The sequence below is a fragment of the Pongo abelii genome, chromosome 19, assembly GCF_028885655.2.
Source record: "Pongo abelii isolate AG06213 chromosome 19, NHGRI_mPonAbe1-v2.0_pri, whole genome shotgun sequence".
Classification (NCBI taxonomy): Eukaryota; Metazoa; Chordata; class Mammalia; order Primates; family Hominidae; genus Pongo; species Pongo abelii.
In genome coordinates, this window is record NC_072004.2 from 53,780,840 (window position 1) to 53,807,509 (window position 26,670).

A 26,670-nucleotide genomic window follows, 5' to 3' on the forward strand; every position below is an offset into this window, starting at 1 on the left:
AATCCTCTTACAATCCATTTCTTAATTCTGCCCCATCAACCCTCCCTGGTCATCACATAAACACCAGCAAGGGCAGTAGTTTAGGGACAGCTTTGCTCTGTGTTCGAAGAAAGGTCTTTGGTCTGCTTAGAAATTAAGTTTGGAGCAGCCTGGGAGGAAATAGAAGAGATGAGACCCAGAGACTCAATGACCACTGCCTAAGAGAGATAAGAGAGCCTTTCTGCGGCCACTGATTCAACAAACGGCATCACACGCCCCTCAGCCTCTCATCTCTTCGAGGCCATCTCCACCCCCACCCCCACCCCAAGGCCATTCCAAGGTCCCATTCAAGACCACTGCGCAGGGGTGGCGCCAAAATGATCGAAGTCTTCATCGGGGCACTCATCTTTGTGTGGGTCAAGCACTTTGTGGTGTCGTGTCCCTGTTCCCAAACCAGGGACCAGGAGTAGGATGGGGGAGGGGCAGGGCTCCGCTTCTGAGTGGAGAGGACGCGGAGTGGGTGAGGGGGCCTTGCGCACAGGGCAAGAGGTGGCCAGGCGGGGCAGGGGACCGGGGAGAGCGGAGGATTTCAGATGAGGGACAGGGGAAGGTGGAGAGGGGAGGGCAGGCCCCGCCAGGGGGAGGAGCTGCCTCCCGCCTCCAGCTGTCGGGGCTCCCTCCCGTCGCGGCTCCGCTATAAAACCCAGGCCTGCAGGATCGCTGCACCCGCGGCGGCCTCCTTGGTGCGCGACCCCCGGCCCAGAGGACTCTTTGCTGTCGCGCAAGATGTGGATGCTGCTGGCGCTCCTGGCCCTCTCCGCGGCGCGGCCATCGGCCAGTGCAGGTGAGCTCCCGGGCTCCGGCCCCAGGTGCCCCTCGGCGGTCCCCTCCGTGCCCCCAGCTCCCGCCCCTGCAGAGGCTCCCCCCGCGGGCGACCGGTGAGCGTCGGCGGCGCTGGGGTCCCGGGTTGCGTGTGCGTCGGAGGCCGCGAGGGTGCGGGAGGACTGGGCAGCGTGCGAGCTTGTGTGTGCACACGCGTGTCCGCAGCGGCTGGGGGAGCGTGTGCACGCGTGTGCGCGGTGAGGGTGTGTGCGCGTGGCCCGGCGAGACGAGTTGGGAGTCCCTGATAAGGATGCGTCTCAGGCCGGGCGCGGGTGCTCCAGCCTGTAATGCCAGCACTTTGGGAGGCAGAGGCGGGTGGATCACCTGAGCCCAGGAGTTCGAGACCAGCATGGCCAACGTGGTGAAATCCCATCTCTACCAAAAATACAAATATTAGCCGGGCGTGGTGGCACACGCCTGTAATCCCAGCTACTCGGGAGGCTGAGGCCGGAGAATCGCTTGAACCCAGGAGGTGGAGGTTGCAGTGAGATCACGCCACTGCACTCCAGCCTGGTGCTCCGTTTGAAAAAAAAAAAAAAGGATGCTTCTCGGACCCGCCTCAACGCACGCCTTCTTTTCTCACCCAGCCTCCTCCGTCTGCCCGTGGGTTTCCGTCCGTCCCGCTGGGACTCAGCGCTGGGTGACTGCCCCGCGGCCAGAGCAAGGGCGCTGTGGCAGGGTCCTGGAAGCCGCGCTTCCCACCCGGGTTCCTTTCCCCCGAGGGTCGCAAGCTCCCCTGGCCTCCCTAACCCGCAGCGCTGAATTGGGAGCCTGGCTGGGGCGGGGGGTGGGGGACCCGGAGCCCCAGGGCCTCTCTGCGGAGCCGGTCTTTCCGGAGAGGGTGATTTTCGTTTAAAGATTAATGGTGAAGCCGAGCTCTTAATTATTCCTCTAGGTGGGAGGTGGCAGGAAAGGCATGTTAATATTTGATAAGGAGCTAAAGGCGCTTCAAGCCGCTGGGCACAGGGATCCGATCCTGGAGGCACCTTCTTTGCAACCCCAGACTCCATCACCGGAAGACCCCATCTGCCAGTTCTCAGCCCAACCACCCCTCGGATGGTTCTTGGGGTCCACGCAGGCTGAAACCTCCTCTCCCAAGTTAGGTGCTCCACCCTCCAAGCGGCGGAGTGAGGGGTGAAGGTGACCTCTGCACAGAGAGGAGCCAGCAGCGTGTGCCCTTTGCGGCAGGGACTGGCTGAGCTGTCGTAGAGGGTCGAGGGACATCTTGCAGCCTCTCCTCCGGGCCCCTGGGAGAAGAAGGAGAAAAAGCAGAATGTGGAAACTTTTATTTGTAGGTTTGGACATTGGAAACCTACTAAGCAGCTAGACAGTAGAAAGAGAAATGCTTTGCAGTTCGGGTGCTTTGTAGCTGTGTGGTCTTGGGTAAGTCACTTCCTGTCCCATTTGCAAAACAGGTGTAGTCATTCTGACTTCAGGGGTTTTAAGCGTTTGAATAAGATAATGGGTTTAAGTGATTAGTGCAGTGCCTGTGTGGCACGTGGCCGGTGCGCCCTGTACCAAGTTTATGGGGCTCTCCCCCAACCCTGGGGCCAGTGTCAGGAATGTGTCTCAGCTCACCCCTCACACAAGCTGCGATCCCCTTTAGTGCCAAGGCTTTCTGACTGGGACCTGCCTTCCATTCATCTTATCGGGGACTCAAGCTGAGAAGGGACCAGGTTGCATATGGAGACCCCCAGAGCATCTCTGTCCATTGAGACAGGAGGACGGGAGAGGATATTTGGTCCCCTTCAGAGCCCCAGACCCCTGGCCCGAAGCGGCTGAGACTTTGCCCAGGACACACTTGGGTTGTGCTGAGCTGTTTTTCAGGATTATCCCCTGTCCCTCAGAGGGGGAGGTGGGGTGAGCAAGGTCCATTAGAGAGGCTTCTTCAGCCATCTTGAAATAAGGGGGAGGGGTGGCAGGTCAGTCAGTGTGGGGGGCAGTAGCTGGGTGACAGGCAACCGACTTTCGGTCTCTAACCTCTGGTCAGGGTGGATGGACTAGATAGGATGTGGCGCTGGACACGGAGACCTCTGGGTAGGTAGCCCCTCTCCTTCCCAGACCCTCTTGGGAGTGGCCTGAGTCAGTGGGCTGGTACTTATCTGCAAGAGTGGCCCTCTCATTCAACGAGGACAGGAACCTGAGTGGTGGGTGCTCCTGCCACCAGCACCCCACCCTCGTCCACGGACATGGACCTGACCCCTGGTCTTGACCTCACCACCATTATGTTTTCCTGGCTGCTGCTTCCTGAAGAAGGTAGTTACAAGCGCGTTCAGCCAAGCAGGTCAAAAGTCTCCATGATTAAGACAGTGGATCAGAGGTCACCACTACAAACCTAGGAGCTATGGCCAGAGCCAGGGAAGACCAAATTCCTAAGAAAAGCTAAGCCTGGACCAGATGGGCCCCAGGGAGGCTGTGAGGCGAGTTACAGGGGGCTCCACCCTTTGCAGCTGGCTCTTGGGGATGCTGGCTGAAGGGAGCCTTCTCCTGGAATGGCTGCCCCCGGGGCCTCCAGTCAGAGGAGAGGCCAGCCCAATCTTCAAAACCCCTTCCTCCTTCAAGAGCTCTGCGGGTGGGGACATGGGATGATTATGGCAAGGAACTGTCATGGTGCAAATGCCCTCTGATTTATTATCTCCTCAGTCACCAGCACTGGGAATTTGGTGGCTGCACCTGTCAGAGGCGTTTGAACCAGAGTGACTCCATTTTGGGTGAGAGCTAGGAAAATGAGGCCGGGATTTGCTGGGCTGCATTATCAGAAAGTCAGGCATTTCTAGCCTCTAGATGTTTGCAGTTAAGGGAACAAATTAGTAATATTTTCTACACAGACCCAGACTTGGGAAGGTCCAGATACTCCGATATCTGGAGAGCAAAGGCATTCCTAATTTTGCTTTAAAAATAATAATGTTGGCCGGCCACGGTGGCTCACACCTGTAATCCCAGCAGTTTGGGAGGCCGAGGCGGGTGGATCATTTGAGGTCAGGAGTTCGAGACCAGCCTGGTCGACATGGTGAAACCCTGTCTCTACTAAAAATACAAAGATTAGCTGGGCATGGTGGTACATGCCTGTAATCCCAGCTACTCAGGAGGCTGAGGCAGGAGAATTGCTTGAAACTGGGAAGTGGAAGTTGCAGTGAGCCAAGAGCCCGCCACTGCCCTCCAGCCTGGGCAACAGAGCGAGACTCTATCTCAATAATAATAATAATAATAATAATAATAATAATATCAATTCTTGAATAATATAGTAATTAAGAAAATTAATCCTTTATCAGAAACCCTTGTAGCAGAGCACATGTCCCCACATATACAATGCATTGGATGCATTCCTTCCTTCTCTGACTTTTGGGAATGTCCTACTCTGTCTATGGAGTAGCTGTCTTTTCACCACTGTACTTTCTTAATAAACTTGTTTTTCCTTTGCACTGCAGACTTGCCCTGAATTCTCTCTTGTGCAGGATCCAAGAACCCTCTCTTGGAGTCTGGATCGGGACCCCTTTCCTGTAACATGCCTTCTGTCAGAGGAAGATTATGGGACTCAGAATGTCAGATAACTCCCCTATGGAGACTGAGCAAAGGCAGAGCAGGAGCTGGAGGCTTCGGAGCTCTGCCCCACTGCTGGGGTGGCGAGTGGCCACTGCCCTCTGCAGAATCCACCCACATGGGGGTGGTTCAGGTGCAGCAACTCCCAGGGACAGCAGAGCCCTGCCGGGGGCTGGGGATGGGCCATCAGGGGGAGGACACTGCAGCTCTGAAAAACGCGATGCCAGCAGGGAAGGAGAGGCAGTGATCAGGGCAGGGAAACTCCAAAGCCCAAAGCGGCTCTTCGTGGCCAGTTAGTTTTCCCGGGGATGCGCCCTCATGGCTCCCTCCCCACCCTGTCCCCACTCCGGGGACTCCACCCTGGCTTAGACTACAAGAAGATGGGATTGTGGGGGCAGCCCAGGCAAGAAGGGAGAGGGCGGATGAGCTCAGAGGCCTCAGCTTTGTCTGAGTGGGAACATGCTTTTCTTAGGAATTTCCTCATCTTGATTTCTTTCCAAGTCACTTCATTTCTCTCCTCTCTCGGCCCCTCCTTGGCTTTGGCCATCTGCTCCCAAAAGGAGGCCATGGGGTGAGTAGGAGGGGTGTGGGGGAGGGAAGGAGTTGTCGATGGGATTTTACTAAGTGCCAAGCCACCTGAAACCTCATTTAATCCTCCTCAAGGCCCTGTGAGGTGGGTATGTTTCTCTCATGTTACAGATGATACAACTGAGGCTCAGAGAGCTTAAGGGACTTGCCCCCAAACCCATCTAAGCCCCCTGAGCGGCTCAGCCAGAATTCCAAGCTCTGGATGAGATGTTGTGTTCGCCCTGCTGGTGCAGCCTTTAAAAAAAAAATTAATAGACTTTATTTTTAGAGCAATTTTAGGCTCACATAAAAATTCAGCAGGAAGTACGGAGGGTTCCCATAGGCCCTTCTGCCCTGCATGCACTTTCCCCTCTTATTAACATCTTGCATCCATGTGGGACATTTGAGGTGCAGCCTTTTTTTCAGAGATGCTGGGTTCTATTGCCCTGAGGCAGAGCCCTCAGCCTGTCCCCAAACATCAGGACTGTGCTGTTGAGGGGCAGGGGAGAAAGCTTGGCTGCTTTCCTCCTAGCGGGAGCTGTGAGACGCTAGCCAAGAAGGGATCTTAGTAACACAGGGTGAGGCATTCTGGGGAGGGGCCGCCTAATCTCCTCCCTCATCTTGGATCTGGGAAGGCTGCCCGGCTGAACCTGACTCTATTGTCCCAGGAGCGGAGGCTGGGCCAAGTCCTCCTCTTCCCCTCTCACCAGTCTCCCTTCCAGGTTTGGGGTGGGGGAGGTAAGCACGGAGGAGGCCGCTGGTGACCAAAGGATGGAGTATCCAGGCCAGCCCCACGTTAGAGATGAGTGCCTCAGAGGGCTTCCCTGGAGGGCCAGTGGCTGCTTGGCCTGGCCCTGCCTGGGGAACAGAGCCCTATGCCAGCTGACTTGTTGATCAGCCCCTGCTTGGTTTTCAATTGAGTCTCTTTCCCTGGGCCCTCAATCCTACTGCCAGGAACACTCCATCCCAGCCCAAGAGGGGCTCCAACCCTAGGGGTAGGCCCAGCCTCTGATCCTCCTGTGTGTGTGAGCAACAAGACACACGCACGCACACTTCACACCCCTCCTCTCTGCTCCAGAGTCACACTGGTGCTACGAGGTTCAAGCCGAGTCCTCCAACTACCGCTGCTTGGGTGAGTACAGCCAGTCCAGGGGACTGCTCTTTCTGCATGGTGGGCACCACGCAGGCTGAAATGGAGACCCCGGAAGAATGGGAAGAGGAGGGGTGATGGTGGCCTCCCAGGCAGATATCAGTTCCCAGCATACACACACACACGCACACACTCTCTCTCTCTCTCTCTCACACACACACACAGATATGCAAACACACACACACAGATATGCAAACACACACACCCACACAGAAACACACAACACACACACAAGCACACACTCAAACACTCTCACACTCACACACATGCACGCAAACACACACACTCACACACACAAACCCACACTCTCACATTCACACACAAACACACACACACACACAAACCCACACTCTCACACTCACACACACAAACACACACTCACACTCACACACACAAACCCACACTCTCACATTCACACACACAAACACACTCTCACACTCTCCTGTCCTGGTGCTCAGGGACCAGGGGGCATAGAGTGACCTGAGTCTTAACTGGCACCTGCTGTCACCGAGAGGGCATGTTCCCTGTGGAATGAATCGGCAGCAGCATTAAAGGAAGAAAGGCGTTTTGCTGTTTCCCATAATAAAATAGGGAGTTGTTTCTATCCCAGTGACACCCCTTGCAGGGGGCCTGAGCGATGGTCCTTTACGCTTTTATTCGAATGCTGACCAATTCGAATGCAAACCCTGCAGTCTGCTGTGTTTTGGTGACTGAGCAGTGCTGCCCGCTCCTGACCCGGGCCCACCTGGTGTTGAGGTCACCAGGGTTTGGGGAACCAGCTCCTCTCCAGGGTTACTCCTCTCCCTCCCATTCCTCAGATGATGCTCAGCGCCCTTCATCAGCAGCCTCCCCGGGGGTCCCACTCCACAGTTTCCAAAGCCCTCTCCATCTGGCTCCTTTAAACTCTCTGACATACCAGGGAAGCGGATTATCTCTGCAGTTCCCATTTTACATTTGGGAAACCCAGGGCTTGGAGAGGCCATGTGCACCACCTCATGAAGTTGTCCCTACCCCGGAGCTCACAGTCAACAGTTGGCAACCCTGTTCCCACCCTGTTCCACACCGGGGCTAGACTCCCCAGCCTTGCAAGTATGTGTCTGTGGAGGAGGAGGAGGGCCCAGGGAGGGCGAGGGTGGAGTTCTGAGCTGAGCATCCCTGCAGCACAGCCTTCAGGCCACCCCAAAGGGTTTCCGTGTGGGAACTGAGTGGGTGGGCCTGACTTCAGTGCGGTGGTGGGGGCTACACCTTGGTGCCAGGCGCCCGACTCTCAGCCCACCTTCTCTCCCTGCTCAGTGCCAGCCAAGTGGGGTGGAAACTGCCAGAAGGACCGCCAGTCCCCCATCAACATCGTCACCACCAAGGCAAAGGTGGACAAAAGACTGGGACACTTCTTCTTCTCTGGCTACGATAAGAAGCAAACGTGGACTGTCCAAAATAACGGGCACTCAGGTGGGCTGGATGGAGGCCCCAGGCAGACCTGGGCACCCGAGTTCCCCGAGGACTGAGAGGACAGGGCTCCTCCCAGCAGGGTGTGCCAGACCCAGGCCCATCTGTGCTGCGAGGGGGCTGAAAATCCCATGGGGGAGGACAGCTTCCAGGAGGAGCGAGCACTCTAGTATGTTTTCGGTACTTTCATCAGACCAGTCTGGGATGGGGGGGAGGAAACGTTCCAGGAAGAAGGACATGTGCAAAGGCGCGGAGGCATGGAACAGCTCGGCGCATTCAGAGGACTGCCAGGAGCTCTGTGTGGGTGAAGGACAGACAGTGAAGCCAGGCGGAGCCCAAGCAAGGCCCAGGGGCAGATCACCCAGGCCTGAGGAGTTTGGACATTACCCCGAGGACACCAGGGCACCACAGAGGAGGTGGACGCAGAGGAGGCAGCAGGGCAGAGCTGCAGTTTGGGGCAGTGGAGGGTGCAGGAGAGGGGGAGGCAGGCAGGGAGACCAAGGAGGAGGCGAGGGAAAGGTCCGGGGCTGTCCCACCCTGCTCCACCCCTGCAAGCCAGGACCAGAGCTCATGAAGGGTGGGAGGCAGGAGACAATGTCCCATCTGGGTGAAGCTGGGATGAGGGGCTGGAGGAGGCTGAGGGAGGCTGGTTCAAGGACTCTGCCCCTTCTGTGCCCCCAGTGATGATGTTGCTGGAGAACAAGGCCAGCATTTCTGGAGGAGGACTGCCTGCCAGGTACCAGGCCACACAGTTGCACCTGCACTGGTCTAACTCGCTACGTAATGGCTCGGAGCACAGCCTCAATGGGGAATACTTTGCCATGGAGGTGAGGGCCCCTTCCCGACTGGGACCTTGTCTGGGCTCTGAGCGTGCACCTGCCTTGGGCAAGCAGGGTAGTCCAGGCCCTTCATAGGTCCCCTCTTCACCCCTCCACCCCGACCAGATGCACATAGTACATGAGAAAGAGAAGGGGACATCGAGGAACGTAAAAGAGGCCCAGGACCCTGAAGACGAAATTGCGGTGCTGGCCTTCCTGGTGGAGGTGGGACTCCCATCCCCCACTTCCCAGGGAACCAGGGGCTGAGAGCTTCTTCTTAGGATTCAGAGACCTGGGACTCCAGCGAGGCAGGAGTGGGCAGCGAGACTCCAACTTCCGCCTCTGTTTCTGGAGTTGCATGTCCCTGGGCCAGGTGGGGAGCCCAGAGCCTCATCCCAGAAGCTGCCTGGCCTTCCGTCCCCAGATCGGGAGAATGAACTGGCCACCACCACTGGCTCCCTGCAGACTTTCTCAAGACCCTTCCCTCCCTTTCCAGGCTGGACCCCAGGTGAACGAGGGCTTCCGGCCACTGGTGGAGGCACTGTCTAATGTCCCCAAACCTGGTGAGTCAGGATGGGGGAGAAGGGCTTGGGGTGAGGAGGGGGATTCCTCCCACAAAGGAAGGGGTGGGTGTGCGGGGAGCTGGGCTCTCAGAGTGCAGGGGAAGAGGGGCTCCTTCTCCCACCGTCACTGACAGTGTCCTCTGCCCCTACCTCAGAGATGAGCACTACGATGGCAGAGAGCAGCCTGTTGGACCTGCTCCCCAAGGAGGAGAAACTGAGGCACTACTTCCGCTACCTGGGCTCACTCACCACACCGACCTGCGATGAGAAGGTCGTCTGGACTGTGTTCCAGGAGCCCATTCAGCTTCACAGAGAACAGGTGCACAGGGCCCAGGGCAGGGCATGGGCTCCCACTGCCTGGCTCCCCAGAAATTATCCCTCTGTCTGCCCTCAGAGGTCCCTCAGGATACGGGTGGGGAGCCCAGGTAACTGAAGTCCATTGTTAATCATGGACATTCACTGAAGACAGGCAAGAAAAGCCTGAGCTGTTCCATCACCAGACTGGGGGCTAGACGGGAGGCAGGGGAAGGTGGAGTCATTCAGAAAATGGTGCTGGGGTTTCTATAATGAACGAGGCTCTGGGGAGACAGCAGTGAGCCCAAGGGATCCAAATCCCTACCCTTGCACTACTTTCATTCCAAAACAGTGGTTCTCAAAGTGTGGCCCCTGGACCAGTGGAGTCAACATCATCACCGGGGGAATTTGTTAGAAATGCTAATCCTCAGAGCTACTGAATCAGGAAAGCTGGGGGTGGAGCCCAGGCATCTGGGGCCCAACAAGCCCACCCCCAGCTGATGCTAACGCATGCTCAAGTTTGAGAGCCACTATCCTGTAGTAAGAGTGACAAGAGAAGCAGGCATTGCGGGCCCCCTGGGGTGTGAGTGAAAGGAAGCCAATGGGCACTTAGCCCTCACCCATGCCATGCACCTCATTTACATCCCCTATTCTTATCATCTGCACGACCACCTTGAGAGCCAGGGGTTCAGAGCCCCTCTTTCCTAATGAGGGCTCCCAGGACAGGACAAGGTGCCTGCCTGAGGTCACACGGCAGGGAGTGCAGCTCCCCCTGCCCCCACCTGCTGAGCCCCGTCACTTCCGCAGATCCTGGCATTCTCTCAGAAGCTGTACTACGACAAGGAACAGACACTGAGCATGAAGGACAATGTCAGGCCCCTGCAGCAGCCGGGGCAGCGCGCGGTGATGAAGTCCGGGGCCCCGGGTCAGCCGCTGCCCTGGGCCCTGCCTGCCCTGCTGGGCCCCATGCTGGCCTGCCTGCTGGCCGGCTTCCTGCAATGATGGCTCACTTGTGCACGCAGCCTCTGTTGCCTCAGCTCTCCAAGTTCCAGGCTTCCGGTCCTTAGCCTTCCCAGGTGGGACTTTAGGCATGATTAAAATATGGACATATTTTTGGAGAAACCTTTCTGAAGTGTGTTTTTAGCCTTCCACAACTACCCCAGTCTGTCCCCCTTCACCCATCCCTGTTCCCTCTGTTCCAGGGTGGGGGCTTTAAGGCCAGGAGATTTCTCCCAAGCAGGTACCACCAGGTGTCCCCACTCCCGTTCTATGTGAATTCCGTGTCTATACCCCACTCCCTTCTACCAGGACCCGGACCTTGGAGAGATGCTGAAGGCATCTTGGAGCTTCATCACAGCGGAAGCTAGAGGAGTTCCAATCTGATCTCTTCATCATATAGAGAGGGAAACTGAGACTGAGAAAGAAGAGGTTGGGGCCGGGCATAGTGATTCATGCCTGTAATCCTAGCATGTTGCGAGGCAGAGGCACGTGAATCACTTGAGCCCTGGAGTTCAAGACCAGCCTAGGCAACATGGTGAAGCCCTGTCTCTATAAAAAATACAAAAATTAACCAGGTGTGGTGGTGCACACCTGTAGTCCCAGCTACTCAGGAGGTTGAGGCAGGAGGATTGCTTGAACCCAGGAGGCGAAGGTTGCAGTGAGCTGAGATTGCGCCACTGCACTCCAGCCTGGGCAACAGAGCGAGAGAGAAGAGGCTGCTTGGCTGGCTGGAGGCTTATACTGAGGCTAGGGCAGAGCCGACTGCATGACGGCAGCCCCAGCCCTGTGCGTTCTCCCCTGTGCTAGGGGTGAAAGGGTGTCATGTGTGGGGATGGCCTAGGCGAGGTGGGCGAAAGGAAGTTCATTTGTTTGCTCAAAAATGTATTGAGCATTTATGCTCTAGGCACTGGGGATATGGCAGAGAATAAAAGACAAAAATGCCTGCCCTCCTGGAGTTCACAGTCTAGTGGAGAGACAGCCCATAAATGAAGCAGGCATGTTGTCTAATAGATTGGGAGGCAGTGAGTGCATGGGAGAAAGAGAATTCAGGGCAGGGGGCTGGGCGCAGTGGCTCATGCCTGTAATTCCAGCACTTTGGGAAGCCGAGGCGTGCAGATCACCTGAGGTCAGGGGTTTGAGACCAGCCTGGCCAACATGGCAAAACACCGTCTCTACTAAAAATACAAAAATTAGCTGGGCATGGTGGCGGGTGCCCGTAGTTCAGCTACTCAGGAGGCTGAGGCAGGAGAATTGAAGCAGAGTTTTCAGTAAGCCAAGATTGAACCACTGCCCTCCAACCTTAAAAAAAAAAAAGAGAGAGAATTCAGGGCAGGGAAGGTGGGAAGCCCTGGGGGAAGAGGCGGCTGGGAGGAGGCCAGAGATGGAGGCCTCTGGAGACTGCAAATGTTGAGGTGCGGCAGGGAGGGAACCTTCCAGAGAAACAGCAGGGAGGAGTAGAGGGAGGGAGGGAGGGAGGGAAGAAGCAGGGGCAGGGGAGGCAGGAGAGTGAGGCGGAGGGCATTGGTTTGGGGCAGGGAGGGGAGCTGTAGAGGTGAAGGCAAACGCAGGGACAGTTCAGGGGCTGCCGCAGTGCCCGGGAGCTGATCTGCTGATGGGTTAGCAGTGAGATATGAGGGAGGGCTCATGGGGGTGTCCAGGGGTGTGGGGCTTGGTCCCTTGGGACTTGTCAGGAAAGTCCCCACCACCACGGTGATTACATCTCTAATAGGTTGTTTTCCCTCCTGTGGCCCAAGGGAAGTGGAGAGAGAGAGACTGGGAGGAGGCTGGTGAGAGGGGGTCCAGGACACCAGAATGAGAAGGAAAGAAGGGTACCTACGTGGTCCCCAAGCCAGGTCAGGCCCCAGGTGCCAGGAACTGAGGGCCCGCAGCTGTCAGACCTCATCGTTGGGAGTAGGACTGGATTTTGGAATTCGTGAGCCTTGGAGTGGGGTTGGCTGAGTGAATGGGGCACCCAGGTTTCCCTGGCTGGGCGAGGACCCCTCTGGCAGGCTGAGAGTCCGGAGGTAGAGAGCTTCCTCACAGGAAGGCGTGCCCGCCATGAGGGCACTGAGGAATTCCATCACCTGGTTCTAGAATCCCTCGCTGGCTGTGGGAAGGGAGCTGGTGGGAGGAGGTGGTCTTTAAGCCTTCTCCCGCCCCGTGCCCCCCATGCCCCTGACCACCCCCAAGGAGAGGAGAGATGGCTGCTCCCCTCCCTCCTCCCTTTCCCTCCGTCTTCCCTTTTGTGACCAAAAATAAGTCCCCCCTCCCTTCCCTGGTGACCACGCAGCTGTGGGGGAGGGGTGGTATTGCTGTTGCCATGGCAACCGCAGGCCGCCTGTCAGCGGGGGGTGTGTGGACTCAGAACCTGGAACCTGTTCTTTGGTTCCCACACAGACTGCGGGAGATCTAAGCTGCCCCCCCAAGGATCAGGGCTCTGAGGTCAGAATGGCCCCTCCCTGCACCCCAATGGCACCCCATCCCCACCCCCGTCCCTGCCCTCCAGGCAACCTTAGTGAATAATGTGGCAGCAGGACCAGGAAGTCCTGGCCTCTCCAACCCGAGGCAGAAGGTGTTTGACCCTCCCCATCCCCCAGTCCCCAAATCATAAACCTGGCCAGCAGGAGCCAGAAACGGCAGAGCTTGTCCAGGGCCTGGGGCTCTGGCCACCTCCCATGTCCTGCCTGCCCTCCCTGTGGCCCAGAGGCCAGAGCAGGTGCTGCCAGCACTCAACTCCCAGCCAAGTCACCAGGGCCAGCCACCGCAGAAGTGGGCAGCCCACCCCGGGCACTGGCCCCCACCTCCAGAGGCCTCCACTGATGACATTCCTTCTTGTGAACATGCGTGTGTTCATGAAGAGCTTCCTGTTTTTAGTAAATTCACTCCCTCCATAAGGCTTCCACCACCCCCAGCAGACCCCCACCCTGGGGACGGTGGCTCTGAGTTCCCTGTGCCCAGTCTGGCCTGGCTTCTGAGACAGTTCCCTCTGAGGGCGAGGGAGGAGAATCCCCTTATTCACAAAGAGGGTCCAGCCTGGCCCCGAGCCCTCCTTTCATTCATTTCTGATGCCCCGTGGGTGACTGCATGGGGCACACTCACACACACACACACACACACCGGCCTTCACTCCTTCACTGTAGCTGGCCAGGCCTGGGGAAGGCTCACGGGCTGATGGTTTTGCCTACATCCTGACTTCTCTGAGGGTCACTGGCTGGCACCCAGCACAGCATGAAGCACATTTTGGGGTGCCTACTGTGTGCCAGGTGGGGGCCATGCTGCAATCCCATTGGGGTGGCCTTATCCCTCCCACGGCACGGATAAGGAAGCCCCAAGGCACAGAGAGGGACAGGGCACTTGTCAGAACCTGGGGCCACTCCCCTGCACCTCCTTGGCTCCCCTGGCCGGCTCTTTCCTTTGGCTGAGCCATCTGTGTCCAGGGGCAGGGTGGGGGCTGCAGCACCCTGGCCCACCCGTCTCCGCCGGTTGCTCTCCATCCCCAGTGGGCCGCCTCTTTGGCCCCCTGTTTAGATTCGGCATCCGGGTGGGAGCCAGGGGCTAAAAATACTCCCCATGTGTTTAGATTGTTCTTGGAAAATAAACTTCCCCATCTTGGCTCTTGGTTTGCACACTTGCTGGCCCTGCTTCCTGTGGCGCTGATCTGACAATGTGGGGGTGGGGGAGGAAGGTGGGGCTGAGGAGGGTCTACAGGGGGCCCAGAGTCATGGGGGCGGTGTGGATGTCTGCTTATGGTTCGTGCAGGCTGCTGTGTCTCAAAACTCCAGGGGGCGCCTATACCGACACGGCCTTGTGAACGGTGCCCCCGATGTGGTGCAACCCCGAGGCTCTGAGCTTGTGTGTGTGTTGGGGTGGGAAGAGGCAAGGAAGCTGGTGGCTCCATGGGCACGGAGGCATGCTCCCTGCTCTGGGCCTCGGTTCATCCATCTGCAGAAGGGGCTACCCTTGGTCCCCCCATCTAATTGGGCCTGGCTGTCCCGGGCTCCTGCTGTCCCTGGGACCTCAGAAGGAAGGCCAGGCCTCTCTGAGGTTGGGGAACTGTTCCTGCACCTCGAACTACACATGTCCTAGCCGCTCTGTTTGTTTATCTGAGAGGGACAAAGGCATTCTTTCCCCCAGGGACGAAGGACGATGTCCAAGGCCCAGGGAGGGGCTTCCTTTGGAGAAGAGCTGCGGGACAGAAGAGTCAGTTCCTTCCGCAGAGCCCTCGGCTGGACACGTGGGAGGCTCCTCAGGTTGTTCCAAGTGTCAGCTGCGGCAAGGCCTAGAGGACAGGAAGGGGGCAGGGGAGCAGGACACAGGGAAGAGATGTGGGTGCATTCTGGAACAAGACTTAATCTTCCATCAAGATTTAGTCTTTCAGCCTGGCGCAGTGGCTCACACCTGTAATCCCGGCACTTTGGGAGGTCAAGGCGGGAGGATCACTTGAGCCCGGGAGTTTAAGATCAGCCTGAGTAACTTAGGGAGATCCTGTCTCTACGAGGGGGAAAAAAAAGCCAGACGTGGTGGCACGCCTGTGGTCCCAGTTACTTGAGAGGCTGAGGTGGGAGGATGGCTTAAGCCCAGGAGTGCAGGAACCATTGCACTCCAGCCTGGGCAACAGAGAGAGACCCTGTCTCAAAAAAGAAAAAACAAACAAACTTAATCTTCCTTCCTTCCTCCCTCCCTCCCTCCCTTCTTGCTTGCTTTCCTTTCTTTCTTTCCTTCTTTCTTTCTTTTTCTTTCTTTCTCTTTCTTTCCTTCTTTCTTTCTTTTTCTTTCTTTCTTCCTTCCTTCCTTCCTTCCTTTTTCTTTCTTTCTCTTTCTTTCTTCCTTTCTTTCTCTTTCTCTTTCTCTTCCTTCCATCCTTCCCTCCCTCCCTCCAGTCTTTTTCTTTCTTTCTTTCTTTCTTTTCTTTCTTTCTTCCTTCCTTCCTTCCTACCTTTCTTTCTTTCTTTCTTTCTTTCTTTCTTTCTTTCTTTCCTTCCTTCCTTCCTTCTTTCTTTCTTTCTCTTTCTTTCTTTTTATACAGTCTCACTCTGTTGCCCAGGCTGGAGTGCAGTGGCACGTTTTCGGCTCACTGCAACCTCCACCTCCTGAGTTCAAGTGATTCTCCTGCCTCAGCCTTTCCAGTACCTGGTGCTACAGGCGCATGCCAACGTGCAGCTAATTTTTTTCATATTTTTAGTAGAGATGGGGTTTTGCCATGTTGGCCAAGCTGGCCTCGAACTCCTAACCTCAGGTGATCCACCTGCCTCGGCCTACCAAAATGCTGGTATTACAGACATGAGCCACCATGCCCGGCCTTAATCTTTCAACAAACACTATTATTTCCTCTGTGCCAGGGACAGAGGATTTAGGGAGGAAAATCCTAGTCAGGGCTCTTTCTCCAAGACTCCCAACTGCAGGGCAGGCAGACACAGCAGGCACAGGAGCACCAGGTCTACGACACAGAAGCCAAGAGAGGAATGCAGAAACATCCAGGCATGCAGCCCAGACTCACACCGGCCTGGGGCGGAACCCCCTCCACTGCTGACTGTCTAGGTGCCCTTGGTAGTTTAATTCATTTTTCTGAGCCTCAGTTTCCTCATCTGTGAAATGGGGGTGATGACAGCATTTACCTCATGGGCTTGTTGTCAGGATGAAACAAGATGCTGGGACAAGAGAAGATATTCAATCATTTATAATTATTATGGTGATTCTTTTTATTGGAGAGAGCAATGAAGGACGGGCAAGACCCAAAGGTGGGGAGTAGGGAACACTGGGCAGAGGCTGGAATTATGCAGAGTGATGCATAATGAACTCTGATCTGTGGTGGGTGGCAGTTCTTTCCCATCCAAGGGAGAAAACTTAAGACCCTTCAAGGGGCCACCTCTCTGCCCAGACACTTAGGGACATCCCTCAGCACTCTGTCCCAACCATACACAGAATAATTTACAGAGGAAGATCTCCCAGCCTGACCTTCATCTAGAATTGTCTAAGGTCACCCACAGCATCAGAGGGAGAAAAGGGGGCCCTCTGAGCCCCAGGACTGCCCTGCGGTTCTTATGTCCTGCCTTGGGGGGTAGCAGGTGCAGAGTTCAGAGTCAGGCTGAGCCCACATCCCTGAAAGAACGGGCTCTCGGCCAGGGCTCCTCCTGCTTTCTCACTGTGGGGATTGATCGGGTTGGGGACCAATTTCCCATTTCATTTTCCTCTAACCCTTCCTCTCCCACTTCCCCAGGAGCCACGGGATTACACACGTGTCCATCTCTCTGCTGCTGGCTCTGTCCCTGGCTCTGCCTCCCACCAGCCTATCCTGTGTAGAGTTGCTACAGGCTCCCCCAGCACAGGATGAGTGCCTGCCCCTGTCCCCACCCTTGGCTTCAGTTTTGTCTAGATGGGTTCACCTAGACAAAATACAGGCTGCCCAGTTACATCTGAATGTCAGATAAATAACAAATCTAGTATATCCTTAAATTACACGGGACATACTTACACCAGAGCATTATTTGTTATTTACCTGAAATTTACATTTAACTGGTTGTCTTGTACTTTTATTTACTAGGTCTGGTGACCCTGCCTCCATCCCACTTATAAGAGGGAGACTGAAGCCAAGAGAGAAGGGTGGGCAAGAGAAAGAGACTGACAGCCCAGGCCTGCTGCCACTCCTTCCTCCTCCCGGTCACCTCCCTCCCTAAAGGGCCGCACCTTCCAGCAACTGATAACAGACCGATCAAGGGGTTTTCCCTCCTGTGTGATTCTGGTGTTGGGCTTCCTGTGGACAGGGCAGCTGGGAGGGCATTGGAGGCCCATCTGCCTGTAGATTTCCTCCTCGCTGACTCAGCCTCCCAAGTAGCTGGGATTACAGACACTTGCCACCATGCCGGGCTAACTTTCTGTATTTTTAGTAGAGACGGGGTTTCGCCATTTAGCCAGGCTGGTCTTGAACTCCTGAGCTCAGGCAATCCTCTCTCCTCTGTCTCCTAAAGTGCTAGGATTACAGCCATGAACCACCGTGCCCGTCTTGAATTTTTGACTGTGTGTCTTTAGGATAGATTTCTATAAGAGATCTGGTTCAAAGGGTAAATGCCTATGTAAAATTGCAGATATTGCCACATTCCTCAAGAAACTAATTTCTATTGCATGTGGCAAAATTATTTGCTGTGCTTTGTATAGCACTTAATCCTTAGAATAATGATCGGAGATGAGTATGTCTATTTTCTTCATTTTCAGATGAGGAAACAAAATACACAGGACATAAGGCTAACAAATAGAGCTGAGATTTGGCCGGGTGCGGTGGCTCATGCCTGTAATCCCAGCACTTTGGGAGTCCAAAGGGGGCGGATCACCTGAGGTCAGAAGTTCGAGACCAGCCTGGCCACCTGTTGAAACCCTGTCTCTACTAAAAATACAAAAATTAGCCGGGCATGGTGGCATGTGCCTGTAATCCCAGCTACTCTGGAGGCTGAGGCAGGAGAATTGCTTAAACCTGGGCGATGGAGGTTGCAGTGAACTGAGATCGTGCCAATGTACTCCAGCCTGGGTGACAAAGCAGGACTCCATCTCAAAAAACAAAAAGAAAACCCCCCAAAAAACAAATAGAGCTGAGATTTGAACCCAGAAAGTCTGATACTTGAGTCTGCCCACTTACAAATGCTACACTCTACTGCTTTTCCGAAGAAAATTGAAAGGTAAAGGAAATTGTCCCTTGCCAGCGAATGAATGACGAAATGGGGAATTGAACCCAGATCTGCAAACCCGGCAGTCCTTGCTGCTTCCCTTATACTGAGTGCTGCTGGCCTCAAAGTGTTTCTTGTTCTGTATTTCTACATGGACGCTTACAGGGAAGCGTGGATGCAGAAATCGCCAGGCCAGTCAAGGAAGCTGGGATGTGTGCTGACCCTAGCCCTGGAGCGCTCTCCCCAGCCACTCCCTGCAGTCTTGCTTCCTCTTGTGAAGTCTACGTGCCAGCCAAGACCCAGCCTGTGAGGCCTGACCTGATCTCTGCTCCTTGTCTGCTCCCCCAGCAAGAGTCCCTGAGGAAAAGAATGGGGGATCACATCTTAGTCATCAGAGCGTCGAAGTGCCCAGGCCAAGGCTGGCCACATAGAGGGAGGGCAGGTGGCAAATGTCTGCAGCACGAGTGAATAAAAGGAGAAATGATAGCAAAGAATGGAACTACCAGGCACCATTCCAGGGCTGGGACTAAATATTTACCTTGCCCATTGGGCAAAGATAAGCCTGGTTTTCCAGGCTCTATTTATGCCAGCTTTCCTTCAGGGGCTGACACAGTCAACCTGGTATCATTACAGCTTGAACAGCGGTTTCCACATGTGGGGTCTGGGTGTACAAGGTGCTTGATCCTCAGATTCTGCTGTTCCCTAGCTCCATGTGTCTTCCCCAGGGAATCCGCTTCCCAGTCCTTGAGCCCTAGGTGGCTTTGCACCTCCATTCTGCTGCCTGGTCTGTCCCCAATCTCCATGAGGCTATTGAATAGGGGTTCATTCTACTCTAGATGAAGCTGTGTATCCTCGTTTAGCCCCTGAGGTCAAGCCACATCAGGAGCTGCTTGCAACATGACAGGATAGACTTGCCTGGGTCTACTGCCTCAGTGGCCTCCTGCGAGACACCTCTCTTAAGGGAATAGGGTTGGGTATGACAAGCTGGGTCCAAGTGAAGCTTCAGAGATGTAGAGATGTAGGGGAGGAGGGACTCTGAGTTCAGTGTGGCAACCACTCAGCCTCTGGGACTCACACCAGGGGCATAAGGAGAATGGAAGCCGCACGTGAAAAAGGGAGGGTAATTTCTTTTTATTTTGGTGGGGGGAGGTGGGAAAGGGTGATTTCTATTTTTTTGGTGGGGGGGAGGAGGAGGTGGGGAAGGGCGATTTCTTTTTTTTGGTGGGGGGAGGTGGGGAAGGGTGATTTCTTTTTATTTTTGCGGGGGAGGTGAGGAAGGGTGATTTCTTTTTTTTGGTGGGGGGGAGGTGGGGAAGGGTGATTTCTCTTTTTTTGTGGGGGAGAGGTGGGGAAGGGTGATTTCTTTTTATTTTTTGGGGGGGAGGTGGGGAAGGGTGATTTCTTTTTTTTTTGTCGGGGGGAGGTGGGGAAGGTGATTTCTTATTTTGTGGGGGGAGGTGGGGAAGGGTAATTTCTTTTTTTTTGGCTGGGGAGGAGGAGGTGGGGAAGGGTGATTTCTTTTTTTTGGTGGGGGGAGGTGGGGAAGGGTGATTTCTTTTTATTTTTTGGGGGGAGGTGAGGAAGGGTGATTTCTTTTTTTTTGGTTGGGGGGAGGTGGGGAAGGGTGATTTCTTTTTTTTGTGGGGGGGGAGGTGGGGAAGGTGATTTATTTTTTGGGGGGGTGGTGGGGAAGGGTGATTTCTTTTTTTGGGGGGGCAGTAGGGGAAGGGTGATTTTTTTGTTGGGGAGTAGGTGGGGAAGGGTGATTTCTTTTTTTGGGGGGGAGGTGGGGAAGGGTGATTTTTTTGGGAGGGTGGGGAAGGGTGATTTCTTTTTTTTTTTCGGTGGGGAGGTGGGGAAGGTGATTTTGTGGAAATACGAACAGCTCTGCTTTGGGAAAGCCTTCGTGGAGTGTGAAGGGAGCAGTGAGCAACTCTGGCCCCTGGGTTCCAGCCTGGGAGGCAATGCCTAGAGGCAGTGGTCACGTTGGGCGAGGGGTGCCCAGAAGATCGGGCGGTCCCTCTCAGAGGACACCACACGGCAGCTGAAAGGACTAGTTTAAGAGCACACTTGAGATACCCTCTGGAGGCTGCCATCAGTACTTAGAGGGAGAGTGGGTCTTTGCAGGGGGATAAGGGAGAACCAGTGAAACCTGAGTCATTACAGTGAGTGAACTTTCACTGAGCCTGAGGCTGCTATAACCAGGAAAACACAGCCAGCGTGGAAGCAGATTCACAGCCAGGCACGGTGACTCGCGCCTGTAATCCCAGCAGTTTGGGAGGCCAAGGTGGGCAGATCACCTGAAGTCAGGAGTTTGAGGCCAGCCTGGCCAACATGGTGAAACCCCATCTCTACTAAAAATATAAAAATTAGCCGGGCGTGGTGGTGCATGCCTGTAATTCCAGCTACTTGGGATGCTGAGGCAGGAGAATCACTTGAGCCTGGGAGGCGGAGGTTGCAGTGAGTTGAGATCACGCCACTGCACTCCAGCCTGGGCAACAGAGAGAGACTCCCTCTGTCTCAAAAAAAAAAAGAAGAAGAAGAAGAAGAAGCAGCAACAGCAGATTCGCAGATTCATGGAGACACTACTGCTTGGAATTTGGTGATGCTTCAGGGAGTGGGGCCAGAGCTGGCCTATGCTCCAGACAGGCATGAACTGTCAACGTAAACACAAGTACACCTAAGCCTCTGCAGGCATGGTTCTGATGCTGCCCCCTCCCAAGGGGGTATCATCCAGGTGGGTACAGGCCCTGGAGGCTGACTTTTCTTTTTTTTTTTTTTTAAGATGGAGTCTTGCTCTGTCGCCAGGCTGCAGTGCAGTGGCGCAATCTCGGCTCACTGCAACCTCTGCCTCCTGGGTTCAAGTAATTCTCCTGCCTCAGCCTCCCAAGTAGCTGGGACTACAGGCATGCGCCACCATGCTCAGCTGATTTTTTTGTATTTTTAGTAGAGATGGTGTTTCACCATGTTAGCCAGGATGGTCTCAATCTCCTGACCTCGTGATCCACCTGCCTCAGCCTCCCACAGTGCTGGGATTACAGGCGTGAGCCACCGCCCCTGGCCAATGCTGACATTTTTCAAGTCAGCTGTGGAGTTTGAATTTTCCTCCAAATTTACACTGGCTATTTCCCCAGTTCAAATTAGGCCTGACTGGTTTCTCTTTCTCTTTCTTTTTTTCTGAATACATATCAGTTTTGGATTGAGGCCTAACATTTCCACTACCATCCAGAGGAGAGATGAGAAAACCAGAGTTGGGCTCTTAACCTCAGGGGAAAAAACAATGGGCTGCTCTGGAACACTGCAGAGTCAGAGTTGAATGAATGCAGGAGAGGGGCAGGCAGCCGGGGAGTGTGCCGGCCACGTGACGAGTCTGCCATGGTGTCCGGATGGACATGTGGTATTTGGTTTAAAGCCCACGCTACTGGGGCATAAACAGCTGGGGATAAATGATCAGACTCAATTGTTCTCTCCTTTCCCAGGAAAGGCCAGGAAGGAAAAGGCCCCAGTTTAAGGGAGAAGGCATTGTCCTCAGTGGATGAAGCATAGTTAGGTAGCCCGGTCTGGCAGGGGGCCAGTGGGGAGCACGAGATTCTCATGGCTGCTGTGGCTGGTGGCCGCTTTCACAACAATAGCATATTGGACTCCTGTCCTTCCCATCCTGCCTCTGAAACGATCACATCCATGTTAAATCTCTGATAAGATACTATCAGATACTCCAAAGTCCAGTTTGGAACTACAGTCTTTGCTTGACTCAATCCAGAATCCTTTCTCCCTCCCTGTTCCTATCTCCCCATCTAATCCCCCTCAATTCTTCTCTCTATCCAGCTGCTAAGGTCCCTGGGCCATCAGAAGTGAATAGAACAAACTTAAGACATCACTCTCCATCAAGAGGCCTGCATGACTATTTACATCATCTTCCAGGAATAAGAGGAGGAGCTGCTTTGGGGACACCCACTTCCTCTCCTTACGTAACAACACACTGCTTTTGCACAAGTGTCCTTGGTTGTAAAGGGTTTCACACTCACTTTCTTATTCAGGGCTTATTACAAGCCTCTAATGTAGCTATGGTCATGGTGACCCTGATCCTTTGTCAAAGATGAGCCCACTGAGGCTCAGGGTGACTACCGTTGTGCCAGGAGTTGCTAAGTGGTGGATCACAGACTCCAGTTCAGGGGGAGGTAGGGTGGTAAAGAAGCAGCTGGATGAACCTGGGTTTGAATCCAGCTCAGAACTGTTCCGTCTGTGTGACACCACAGGCAAGTGACTTAACCTGATTGAGCCTCAGCTTCCTGATCTAGAAAAAGGAGTGATCATGCATCCCTCACAGAGCTGTGGTGAGCATTTACAAATCACGAGGGAAACATGCATGGCATGGGGTTTGGCAGATAGAAGTCCAGTAAATGTCTAAGCCTATCTCCAGCGTTTCTTCTGGTTCCAAGCTCAGGACTATCCTTTAAGCTAAGTGGTAGATACTCAATGAACATGTTTTGGATGATTTAGCCCTCCCCTTTCCCCCATCCCTCCCCAAGTGAGAGGATGTTTATTTGCAGCTCTGTGCTGCAGAGAGCTCTGCAAACAAGGATTGGCAGCAGTAACTTTCTCCAGCTGGCACAACAATGAAAGGCCACAGGCCCTGGGGCTGCTCGCTATGGATGTCCAGGGAACAGAGGCCAGGCAGCAGGCTGACTGCTCCGGGAACTCCCTGTGGCATCTTCACTCTAGCTGGCTACCCAGTATACTGAGTAGCAAAATGGCCTTTTCAAAGGCCCACCCTATGGCCATGATTTCCAGCAGACCAAATGAGAGTGTTCTCCTGGGAGCAACTGTCAACTCCTCTTGCTGGAGACAATTCTCTGGGAGCTCCTCAGACCCTACTGGAGCACTGCGTGCTTGGTTTTCTGAATGCTTAGAGGTGACAGGTGCTTTAGCGGACATCCAATCCACAGCGGTTGCCCAGGCAGCACTACACCCCCCACCCTCACTTCAACCCGAGTAACTCCAACCTCATCTGCTTTAGCTATGGGTCCTTCAGGTAAATGTGGCTGGAATGTCTGGAAGAAAGGGTCGGGTCTCAATGTTGTTTCAAAATAAAAGCTGAAGACAACTGACCTAATGCAACTCGCTCAATATTCACAGGGGGAACCAAGGCGCGGACAAGGCAAGTGACCCCCAAAGTCATACAATTCTGCCAAGTGCAGAGCAAACACTGCGGACTGGACTTCTGGTCTACTGCTTTCCATGGCATCAGCTAAGATGACTGCTCTGAACCTGGGGCTATGGCAGCCTCTGATGATGACCGTAGGCATCTCCTACTCCATTCTGGAGGCTCCCTGCTGATCCCTAATGTGGAAGTCCCCCTCTTCCTCCCCAATTTGTAATCCCAGTGGGCACTGGGGTTTGGCCATCAGCAGCAGAGGATCCTGCTACAGATAACTGAAGGGTGGTACTGAAAAAACCATTAGATCAGTAGAGAAGCCCCGTCCCCTTAACCCCAAGGTCCTTGGAGAGCTCCTCCAACCAGGCACATTTTTCCTTCCTGGGCTGCACTCAGCTGTGACTGGGCTCCTCTCTCTGGCATGCCTCCTCCCTGTCCAGAGCTCTTCTAGGTTTTCCCCCTTCTGCCTCCTTTTTTATTCCTCCTCCACTTCCTTCAGTCTTCTTGGGGCATTTCAAGCCTAGCACCCATCTGTGAGTTCCTCTTGGGCTTGTGGGAAGGTCTAAAGTTTGTTATCAAGAGAAATTCCAGCCAAAGCGGATTGTGAATATGAAAAAGAGAGAAATTACAGCAAACGGAACTTATGTTTATAATAAAATGGTCTAATATAGATACATATGTGCCAGGTGTGGTGGCTCACACCTGTATTCCCAGCACTTTGGGAGGCTGAGGCGGGTGGATCACCTGAGGTCAGGAGTTCGAGACCAGCCTGGCCAACATGGTGAAAACCTGTCTCTACTGAAAATACAAAAATTAGCCAGGTGTGGTGGCGTGCAGCTGTAATCCCAACTACTTGGCAGGCTGAGGCAGGAGAATCACTTGAATCCGGGAGGTGGAGGTTTCAGTGAGCCAAGATAGTGCCACTTCACTCCAGCCTGGGTGACAAGAGTGAAACTCCATCTCAAAAAAAAAAACTAAAATAGGCCGGGCGCAGTGGCTCACGCCTGTAATCCCAGCACTTTGGGAGGCCGAGGTGGGTGGATCACCTGAGGCTGGGAGTTCAAGACGAGCCTGACTAACATGGAGAAACCCCATCTCTACTAAAAATACAAAATTAGCTGGGTGTGGTGGCTCATGCCTGTAGTCCCAGCTACTCAGGAGGCTGAGGCAGGAGAATTGCTTGAACCTGAGAGGCGGAGGTTGTAGTGAGCTGGGATCACTCCATTGCACTCCAGCCTGGGCAACAAGAGTGAAACTCCGTCTCAAAAAAAAAAACTAAAATAAATAAATACATAAATTACATAAATAAAATGGATATGTATTTATACAAACCATAGAAAAATGTTTGGCAACCATCCCAAGATACCTGACAATGTGAAATACTTTTATTACAACTGGCCTGAACTTCAAAGGCCTTCACAGCTCCTGCCTTCCTGTTACCGTCTACTATGTTCCTCGTGCACCTTCCACTCAGCACAAACAGGCTGCACTGCCTCCGAAACGCATCACTTGAATCCTGCCTCTGCTCCTTTGTCCATCTGAATCACCCTCTCCACACTTCTGACCCAGTAATCCTAATCTCACTTCATGAGGCAGTTCGCTTCCCTTTTGCATTTCCCTGGGGTACACTGTCAATAGCCTAGTGTCCGACGTCATCAGTCAGCACTTCATCAGAGGCAATTATGTCTACAGAGCTTTTGGCTAATTATTGTCACTCCTCCTTACATGTGTGCATATGCATATCATCTTTCCCTAATGAGACTGGAAATAATGATTCATTCCCTGGAGCAGTGGTTTCCATAAATGACCAACCCACAGACCAGTGCAAACTGGCTGTGAAAGAGCTTCCTCTGAGGAACTTATTAGAATGCAGATTCTCGGACTGCGTGGGAGAGGAGGATCTCATAAATCTGGGTGTAATAGGCACAGAACATTAGGTGTAATATGGGCAGGACTCTGGACTCAGCATATCCAACAAGCTGCTGGCTGATTCCGATGATGCCGATGAATTGCCAGGTTGGGAACTGCTGCCCCCAGAGAAACTAGCAGAGAGCTCTGTACGTGGTAGGTGCTCACTCCCCTATTGTTTGGGTGTATGCCTCCTGATAATGAACTTGAACATAACATTATTGTTATATTATGCCTGTATTGTTTCCTTAAGTGAGGGAAGAATGCTTTTGAGTACCTAATAGGTGGCAAGCTCTGTGCCTACTTACATACATGATCTATTCCTTTTAATAACCTTTGGAAATAAACTGGTATTTTCACTGGGCATTAGAAATCTGAAAACTTTCGTTTACAGCTGTTGCAACAGCCGAACTAGAATGTGACCTCCGACATAATGGGCTCAAAAGTCTATGACCTTTCTGCTCACCAGAGGGCATGAACTGCTGGTTTGTACCCGGCTTGCAGATACCTTCTTTGGGCAGCACAATGTTCAAAGTTAAAAAAATTTACCAACACTTCTAAACTGGATACTTTGTATTAATATCTGGGTTTCTGGCTTCTCTTCATGGGAAAAACAAAACAAAACAAAAGGTTTGGTGAACACTGGGGCCCACATTCCTGCAGGACAACAGTCACATGGAGCCTTTAGATGGGCATGTGCCTAGAACACACTAGCGTCCCCATCGCTCCCCATTCTCTTACATTCTATTCCCAACTAGGTTCTTATAGGCCTGGGTTTGTGACTGCTGCACACTTATCTACTCTCTTGCTTCCCACTGGTCAGGAAGTCTGGCAAACTTAAAAGGCCTCTTTTTGTTGCTCTCTCCCGTATGGATCTCTGATCATAGAGGTGTGTGCATTTCTGACTTTGTGATTTCAATACTAAGGAAGCCGTTGGTACATTATCAAGAGAAACTGGGATCGCCGCTCCCCAACTTACACATTCTGGTGTGTCCCAGTAAAATTCTGTATTCAGCCTCCAAACTAGCTGGGAAAAATGTGGCAAATCATCTACTTGCTCCAATTCAATGGTGTTTAGAAGTAAGAAGTCACTGTGAGCAATGCCACCAAGTGGTGGAGAGACTCCATGCAGAATCACCACCTTCAGCCAGAGAGGCTGGGAGGCCGAAGACCTCTCTCAATGCACAGGGCCATTCAGAAACTAGAAACAAAATGCTTGCCCATCTCCCTAGGCCAGTCCTTCCGAGGCTTTTTGAGACAAGGTCTCACTGTCACCCAGGCTGGAGTGCAGTGGCACAATCAAGGCAACCTCAACCTTCTGGGTTCAAGCGAGCCTCCCACCTCAGCCTCCCGAGTAGCTGGGATGACTACAGGCATGGGCCACCACAGCCAGCTGATTTTTTTTTTTTTTTTAGTAGAAATGAGGTCTCGCCATATTGCTCGGACTGGTCTTGAACCAGCCCATTTTTAGCTTTTTAAAAGACAGCCTTGGCCAGCCATGGCAGCTCACACTTGTAATCCCTGCACTTTGGGAAGCTGAGGTGGGCAGATAGCTTGAGCCGAGGAGTTCGAGACCAGCCTGGGCAACATGGTGAAACCCCATCTCTAAAAAAAATACAAAAATTAGCTGGGTGTGGTGGTGCACATCTGTGGTCCCAGCTACTGGGGAGGCTGAGGTGGGAGGATTGCTTGAGCCTGGGAGGTCGAGGCTGCA

The 26,670-nt window shown here is 53.7% G+C and overlaps 1 protein-coding gene and 1 pseudogene across 3 annotated transcripts; both read left to right on the plus strand.

The window, feature by feature from the left end:
• The first annotated feature begins 567 nt into the window (after positions 1-567).
• Positions 568-10,361, plus strand: CA4 (carbonic anhydrase 4). 3 transcript variants are annotated; one of them, XM_054536993.1, is made up of 10 exons: positions 809-823; positions 2,157-2,244; positions 6,047-6,100; positions 7,038-7,207; positions 7,412-7,567; positions 8,246-8,391; positions 8,509-8,607; positions 8,879-8,945; positions 9,101-9,264; positions 10,047-10,356. In XM_054536993.1, the coding sequence occupies exons 4-10, from the start codon at positions 7,114-7,116 to the stop codon at positions 10,239-10,241; spliced, it is 921 nt and encodes a 306-aa protein (XP_054392968.1). In that variant the 5' UTR covers positions 809-823; positions 2,157-2,244; positions 6,047-6,100; positions 7,038-7,113; the 3' UTR covers positions 10,242-10,356. The 3 variants fall into 3 exon arrangements, with proteins under 3 accessions (XP_054392967.1, XP_002827723.1, XP_054392968.1); XM_054536992.1 differs by lacking the exon at positions 2,157-2,244 and having other exon boundaries at positions 568-823; XM_002827677.3 differs by lacking the exons at positions 2,157-2,244; positions 7,038-7,207 and having other exon boundaries at positions 675-823; positions 10,047-10,361.
• A 12,180-nt stretch (positions 10,362-22,541) lies between these two features.
• Positions 22,542-25,055, plus strand: LOC100936278 (protein FAM106C-like; annotated as a pseudogene).
• The last annotated feature ends 1,615 nt before the right edge of the window (positions 25,056-26,670 follow it).

What these genes read in the sequence shown, in the direction of transcription:
- CA4 (XM_054536992.1), top strand. Translation starts at nt 573, where the DNA reads ATGAGGGACAGGGGAAGGTGGAGAGGGGAGGGCAGGCCCCGCCAGGGG. An exon ending in GCGGCCATCGGCCAGTGCAG is followed by an intron (nt 824 to 6,046) that starts GTGAGCTCCCGG and finishes TCTCTGCTCCAG; the next exon opens with AGTCACACTGGTGCTACGAG. An exon ending in TGCTGGCCTTCCTGGTGGAG is followed by an intron (nt 8,608 to 8,878) that starts GTGGGACTCCCA and finishes CTCCCTTTCCAG; the next exon opens with GCTGGACCCCAGGTGAACGA.